This window comes from Chaetura pelagica, unplaced genomic scaffold, assembly GCF_000747805.2.
Source record: "Chaetura pelagica isolate M959 unplaced genomic scaffold, ChaPel_1.0 scaffold166, whole genome shotgun sequence".
Taxonomy (NCBI): domain Eukaryota; kingdom Metazoa; phylum Chordata; class Aves; order Apodiformes; family Apodidae; genus Chaetura; species Chaetura pelagica.
Genome location: NW_009953758.1, coordinates 2941611 through 2949821, shown reverse-complemented (window position 1 = coordinate 2949821; position 8211 = coordinate 2941611). Strand labels below are relative to the sequence as shown.

Genomic DNA, 8211 nt, shown 5'->3' with positions numbered 1-8211 from the left:
GGGAAAGAGAAGGGAAGAGAGGAGATGAGAAGAAAAGCACAGAAACTATTCACACGTTAGTGTGCCAGCAAGGGCCCCCTGGCAATAATGCTCCCCTAGAGGCAGGTATAAGCAGCAGCAGAAATGCACAGACACAGGAGAAGGTGCAGAGAGGTCACCATAAAAGAACATGACTACACTCCAGGGGAAAGAACATGGTAAAAGACCCCCATATCCACTCAAACACAGGTCAGAACATAAGTGTCCCAAACATATAAGGAGAGGAGAAGAGGGAGGAATATATATACATAAGATGTGGGATGCAAGGGGGTGGCACTATGTGCTCTCCCATCTCAGCACACTGTGCAGCTTCCCCAGCCACACTGAAGAGGTAGGCAGAACCCCTCCATGTGTTCACATCTGGAGGAAACAGAGGTGTGTCTATCAAGCCCCATTCGGGACAACCTACAACATGAATCAGAGGGTAGGGAAGAGGACACAAGGGAAGGAACATCTCCAAGGGCTAAAAAAAGAAACGGGAACTTCTGTGCATAGCATAGGGAGGAGAGAGGGTCCCTCAAACAGAAATTAGGGCTAACCGGAGAGGCAAGGTGCACCCATGCTCAGACATAAAAGGAAAGGCAAGGAAAGCAAAGAGGCACTCAACAGCCAAAACACTTTGCTCTCTCAGATACTGGGAGAACAAAGAGGGAACTATGCTCAAACACTATCCAACCTTCTTGCACTCTACTCATGCTCAAAGGCATCTTCAGTCATCTTCAAAGACACCTTCATGTCAAACTGCATTCTCTAGTAAAACAGCCTCAGCATGCATTTCTCTGCTCTTTTGCTATACTCTTAGCGTCATCCTGTCCAATCTGAGCCTTGCAGGTCTTGCAGCATCACAATGCTACTCCTTCCCCCTGCTATCTCCAGATACACTTTAAATCTGCCTTTCTGCTTTGGTACTATCTAGGCTATTTCTCTGCTGCTTACTACTCATGGGGAAGTACCACAGAGTCTAGCTCACAGAGTACTATAGGACATCCCAGACAAAACTCATGTTTGTGTGGGCTCTGCTATGTAGCTCTGGACTCCTGCACACTACCACGGTCCACAACTGGAGCAGCCCTTGAACTCAGTACAGGCCATGGAGTTGTATGTCCCTATTTCATACACCTACTGAGCCTTTACAGCTTTTACCTTGAATATTGCCCTTGTTCCTGCTATCCTCACATCATAGCTCAAGTGCACATACAGACTGGCATGTCTTTGAAAGCAGAAATGCCCATGTTCACATCATACCCAGAACCACATTCCTAATCACACCATTCAGTTCAGAATCATGCAGCTACAGCATGTACAGACTGAAACTACAGACTGAAGCTTCTGTCTCAGCTGATCTTTAATTCCAGAAAAGACAGACTTCAAACACTGATCTGTTCAGCATTTGGCTCACAGATCTTCCACTTTGTGGAGGCACAACATAGGGTTTGCCATTACCTGGATTACAAACTTGTGATTCCTCTCACCATCTTTTAGGACAATTTAGCTTCTCTCCAGGCTTTTCCTCAAGCTGAAGCTAAAATAGGATGTACTACCAGTGCAGTGCTTAGACCACCCAGAGGAACCTTTGAACCCAGTCACAACAGGGAACTTCTAACTAGGAGAAGTGGAAATCCACACCAGCTGAGTAACTGCTCCAAAACTGGAATTATTACTTTTAATGTATCCTACAAGTTGCAGCAGACATATAGAGGCTACACAGATACTGCAGGGTAACTTATCTCTAAGGGAGACAGTCTCATTTGAAGTTCATATAGATTTCCAGTGAGTTACAGAAACAAGAAAATGTTAAGAGACAAACAAAAGTTTCAACATAAAAGCAGAGTCAACCAAGCCATACAGAAAACAAACACCCTCCTATATTAGAGGCACAGGTAGAACTGACACAGGAGAAAATAAACCCCTCTGCAGGTCAGAATTTAATTAAGAGTACAATCTAAATTTAAAACAGCACTGGTCTACTAACATAGTATGACGTATTGCAGAAATTCCAGAAAGCACAGTATTACTGGCTGCTACAGGGAGGAGAAAAGCTAGCTGGACATTATGAGAAGGGTTGGGAGTGAGGTTTGTGTTAAGACCAGAGCATGAAAGTATAATTACAACTCAAGACAGGCTAGATAATGTCAACATGATGTAATGGCAGAAAGTACTAAACCTTCAAAACTTACTAAGTCAAAACATACACAAAGAAATTACTAAACGAGATTAGACTCCCAGACCCCTCTGTAATGACTGCATCAGAGCCATTTATGTCACCTTCCCAAGGTGACTTGCTGAATAAGCAAACCTTTCAGTTCTTGTAACATGACTGCTACCTTATCACAGTAAATAAGGTAACAGAAATTTAGTTTGTTATTTTTCCCATCCATAACACAGCTACATGTCCATGTATTTCTAGGCAGTGCAGAGTCATCCCAGGGAATGCAAAAACATCGTTGAAGGCAGCTAACCAGCGCAAGGTGAAGTACCTCACTCAACAACTACATCTGAGCAACAAAACATTCTTCGAAAGCAGTAGAGACAGCATTTTCCTCTCAAACCCAGGGCTGAATGTTTGTTAAAAAGTTCTATTTCTGCATTTTTGTGAAATTCAGGTGTTCATCTCAAAAAAGGAACAGATTCTCTACAATGAAGCTTAAGGAAGATTCTTCCTTCAGGTAACAATAAACAGAAGTCAGCAGGTGTTAGAAGAAACCCTGGAGAATCACTGTCCCTTCCGCACAGCAGCAATACTAAAAATGGCAAGCATATTCCAAGCACCTGTAGAGAACACAAAATAGAAGATGCTACAGGGAGTAGAGTGATTCCAGGCAAGGTTCTGTTCACAGGTCTGACCATGTAACATGCGATATCTTTTTAGAACAGCTTCTCGTGTTTGTCTTCTACATGTAGTTCTCCCCCAGTTTGATACTGACAGTGCATGCATGTTAAAATACCACACTTGCTGCAACTCATATTCCTGCAGAGAATTTTGGGACTTAAGGTAGGAAAAATAAAGTTGAACTCAAAGCAGATCATTAAGAGGATTCCTGAAGTAGCAGATTTGAGGTCCTAGTTCTACTTCCGCTTTAGTCCTTTTGTGTGATGCTGAGCAAGTAATTCCATCTTTGTCAATCCACTTTCTCTCTTGCCCTTTGTCAGCTTGTCTATTAAAATTGTAAGGTAAGAGGCAGGTATTTTCTGGTTAGGCTACATGACTAAGCACCCTGGACCCTAGATCTCAGTTGGAGTTTCTAGGCACTACAACAATGCAGTGAAAAAAGTGAGTGCATCCAAAGTGGATGTTACTGATGTCAGCACTTAAACAGATCTGAAGCACTCCTCAAGCATCTTGTTTAAAACAGTTCAGCATAAAATGGTGCTGTTCAGGTGAACTTGGGTCCTCCTACTTTAGCTTCACCATAACAATCTTTAAATAGTATGGCTTCAAGATCATTAAAAGTCCAGATATAGAAATGGGAGTATTAACTCTTGTTGGTCTGTGCACAGATGTTACTAGAACCTTGCAGATTTCCAAACCCTTGGAGATTTTCTAAGTATCCCCTGTTGGTTCACCTTGCTACTGTGCCTTCTTTGTTTAAGGTATGCCTTCACAAACTGCTTTCTCAGCAGTGATGCCAGCTCATAGAGCACCCTGCCTTCCCCACATACTCTTTAATGGGCAGGGAAAGCTGGCACCCATCAGGCATAAAATGCATACTTACTACAATTCCTTACAAGCAGCACAACAGATTGTATTTGGTGCCTCTCTGCAGTTATGCAAGATGAAGGGCAGGTTTTACAACATTAACCTTATAGAACCAAAAATCTGGATTTTTACCCTTTAAGTTGAGTTCTCCTTTCAGCTACACTATTCAGCTTTTACTGGGAAAGAAAACGGTGTGTGTGCAGCAGAGGGACAAGGTAAAAATCAACACATTTTGCAGAGAATTGCAGGTGAATTCCACAGCCTTCTCCACAAGTTACTCCTTCCACAGAACGTTCACTGGACTTGAAAAACATAATTGTTATCATTTTTTATCCCCTCAAAGCGCTCAGGAAAAAACAAACAACAAAAAAAACCAAAACAAACAAAAAAAACAACAAAAGAAAGAAAAGATGACAACACTGATAAAGCACTTAGAGAAAAACTAATTTTAAAATACTTATAATTACATACGTAACTAAAAATAGCACTTTGTGCATTAACAAATTCTGATTATAAAGATGGATCTGACAGGCCCTGCTAGACCTGGAAACATATGCATCCTCTCACACCAGTAGGAAGGGAAATTCCCCTTTAGCAGAAAAGGGAACACAACTGTTTGAAGTGCTGCCCGAGACAAAAAAATATCAACTGGACTGTAACACTAACTACAGGGAGCCCAGACCCTGATGGGGTCAGAGAAAGGACATTCAGCATAAAGTGTCCTTCATCTTCACCCGGGTGCCTGCACCAGCCCATTCCTTAACACCTCCTTCACCTTGTAGTAGATGGCAGTCCAGATTACAGGTAGAAAGGGGAACAAGAAAGCAAGAAGATTTGACATGGAACTATCAAAAGTAAATTTTAAAATGGCAGCTGCACAATGTCAGTAACAAATTTAGAAGCTTAAAAAAATACCTGGGACCTACAGTGGTAGCCATAAGATACGTGGTATATTAAATGGTCTGCAATTCGTCACCCAGTATCTTCTAGCCTCACTTTCTGGATTTGAAAGAAGAAAAAAGCATGTTCCTTTGGGGATAAAACCTGGGCATTCCTTGTTGCTATTCCAGCAGTCTGGATCCAAACTCTGCCTTAAGAGAGTGAGTGCAGCCCTACCAAAGGTTTGGTGAGCAGGGACAATTTAAGATTCAAGGCAGTTTAAATCATACATTATTTAAGATAATGGAAAAGTTCTCAAGTGCCAAGCTGATGAAATATCTACCAATTAGCTGAATTAGTACTTGAAATAGAAGCAGCAGTGCAGAATGAAAACCAGGAGTGCTTCAAATAGATTTTGGAAAGAAATACTCTGCAGGAGAGAGTAATACACATGGAAATTTGTCAAAATAACACCAGTGTGGACACATCTATATTGGGATAAAAAAGTGTTTCCTTCCTGTGCTCTTCTCTTGATTAAAGCTTTCCCTTCCCCTTCCAAAAGGTCTGATGCCAGTAAAACACATGTATTATTGCTTTACTATTTTATATTATTATTTTATGCTTTATTGTTTTAGGATTCTTTCAGCAAAGGATGAAAACCAGTTCCGATAGAAACAAAAATTGTGGGTTTTTCTTACATATCAGCTCAACATGACTCATGCTAGATGCTTATATCACCACATATGACCAATATATCATTCCTCTCTCATTTATGCTAGATCAGCAACAATATGCTGCACCTTGCATCAGATATTCACCAGAATACATTTTCATAGAGTTATTGGGAATAAAGCATGAGAGATGTATAGGTCTCACTTAAACTTGGCCAATACCACATAACAGAAATTCCTATTGTATTTGACAAATAATGCAGGATTCTAGCATTGGTAGCTCTGAACACCACCCAAAAGGATGGGAAAGTTACTTTGAACAGAAAGTAAACTAACAAACTGGTGGGGTTTTTTGTGTGTTTTTGGGGGTTTGTTTGGGGTTTTTTTGTGGATTTTTGTTTGTTTATTAATGTATTTAAAGCCATTAACTTTTACACTCATGTAATCATCAGCTTATGAAAATATACTCTTTCTATTCTGATCTACTGTGCAGATATCTGTGTGCAACACTCATGGTGTGCAGTCACGCTGGACCACATAAAGCCAGTGAAGAAACTGAAACATGTTTTCTCACAAATCTCCAAAAGGAATTAATTTCCAAGAAGGTTTTATGAAACAATCAACGAAAAAACCCAACAAAACCACCAATCAAACCCAGAGTCTCCATATCTGAAGGGAATATGAAAAACAGCCTAACCACATGGCATGTGGTCAGCAACAAACTACAGTTAAAAAAACAACATGCGATGCTTGATCTAAACCTATGTATTATCTTAAACTATTTATATAGGAAGTGGAAGTGAAAATGATAACATAAAGCTGAAAATCTGTTTACTGTTCAAGTCATAGTATTTGTGCTCTGCACTACTGCAATGGGCAGAAAAATCAGTTTGCTACAAGTAGGGCAAGACCAGATGCTCTTAACTCAGTCATTGGCACAAGTTGTTTGGCAGAAGCATCTAGGATTTGAAAATGTCAACTTTGCTCCATAAGGAGAAATGCATGAAGAGCAGGCAGGTTACAACGGTGAGGCCACCAACCAGACAGTGACCAGCACAGAGACTGCTGCACAGCAGCCAAGTGTGCCAGTACTGCTCAAATAAGCAAATACAAGAGGTAAAAGGCTACACTTCCATGGGATGACTTATGGGAAGCAGCACCATACATGTAGACAGTAGGGCTGAGAAAGAAGATAAGCATGTAATCCAGCTTTACTCTTTTCACAGAGGAAGGCACCATATTCTCAATGAACTAAACATCACAAGCTTTCTGTGGAGCTGGAATTCTCTAACACACAGGCGTCCTTGTAACTACATGACCAGGAAACTGTGCCTCAAAACCTGTGTACATATCATCTGTCTATTTCCGGAAGATTTTGACCCAAGTTGTACCACTCACTAAGAGCCTACTGAAAATCAACAATCTTGAGAAGAAAGCAATTTTTTTCTAGGTAGGTGACAAAAAACTATGTAGATGTGTTGTTATCTGCTGCTTTTCCAGTTGTTTCTCTCTGCCACGTTGGGATTTTGAAGCAAGTATCTGCTGGTTCCCAGTTCACAACATTTGAGTTGATCAGTTCTTACTCCACTGGGATTTTACTGTAATGCTTTCCATATCAACAGATGCGACAACTTCAATGCACATCTGCACAAGAGGCAGGCATAAACAAAGGCATAAAATCTCACTCTTGCAGGCACATTTTGAAGTTAAGTATCCTAGGGCAAGAACAGCATGTAGCATCTTCATCCAAAAACCCTAAAGACTTGGGTGTCCTTAGGGTAGAACTGCAAGAATGCAAATGCAATCCTCAAAATGAACACAACTCCCCTGAAAACACCTTTATTCCAGTAGCCTGCTTGTATTGTGAGTCCTCTGCAAACAGAGCCTCATTAAAATGGAAAAGAGCTGAGAGAGCAGGAGAGAACAAGCATGTTGGTCCTGCAGTGTGCCTGTCAGCCCCCCCAGCATGGGGAGAATGAAGATTGTCCACAGTGCAAAACCAGGAGATGAACTATTCTGCCTAACAGCTGTGGAGAAAGGATTCAACTTTAAATGGAAATGCAAGCAAATAAATCAAATCCTACTTTCCCATGCAGAGGTCAGATAAGCTTTGGAACAGTTTGGGGAAGACAGTGCTCTGGTCCATAACTATCTGTACTCCAGCACCAGGTGGTAAAGGGCTATTGTCTGCAACAACATACAGCTCTGGGAATGGCCTATTTGACCTCCAGAACTAAAGGATGACCATGCACACAAAAAGTGAATTGAAGTGGGGAAAAAATACTTCCCCTCAGAAAAAACAACTAATATTGTCTAGTTAATCTGTAATCCCTCAGAAGGGAACAGGAGAGTGCTTGAACCTCAGGAATGTGGACCAAACTCTAACACAAGACTCAGCTTCCATTCTGTCCAAACATGAGCATTTGGAGGCTCCTCCTTCCCCACCTCTGTTCCCAACTCAACCTTCAGCATATGTTCAAGGGGGCAGACAGAGATTTTCGTGAGGTCTGCTGGATATCTTCTGTGACTGACAATTGCTCTGTTCAATTTCAAAACCCAGAAGCATTCTGCACTGAATAGTCAGAGGCATGTGTCACACTTGACCAAGTCCTTTGTCATTCTAATCCACAAAATTGACCAGTACTCCATATTTCAGAGAAAGGGGAAAAAGAAATCTTGCTGGTACAATAGTGCACTTAGCTAGCTGTGCGATGTGTAAGGTGCATGTGAGGAACTTTAAGATGCCACCTGGGGCTCCTAATGATACACTGAACATAATCCCAGCCACAAGACAGGGCTATAATTTTACCCTGGAAGGGGATGGGCACCATAGAAAGCAGCTGCCTTCTGTTCAGATGGTGGGAGAGAGTGTGAAATGGGAAAGCAAGAACTTACCTTCACGCCATCTGACTTCTTGTTCAGCAG

At 41.4% G+C, this 8211-nt stretch overlaps 1 protein-coding gene across 8 annotated transcripts in view; it reads right to left on the bottom strand.

Annotated features, from left to right (window-relative positions):
* Positions 1–8211, bottom strand: part of CAMK2G (calcium/calmodulin-dependent protein kinase II gamma) — a 115018-nt gene that overhangs the window by 15204 nt on the left and 91603 nt on the right. For 6 of the 8 annotated variants that reach the window (XM_010000754.1, XM_010000753.1, XM_010000755.1 and 3 more), the window contains exon 14: positions 8182–8211. The exons of 1 other annotated variant lie outside the window; for it this stretch is intronic. In XM_010000754.1, coding sequence (XP_009999056.1) covers positions 8182–8211 — 30 coding nt within the window. The remainder of the gene's footprint in view (positions 1–8181) is intronic. One more of the 8 variants, XM_010000759.1, reaches the window with a different exon arrangement.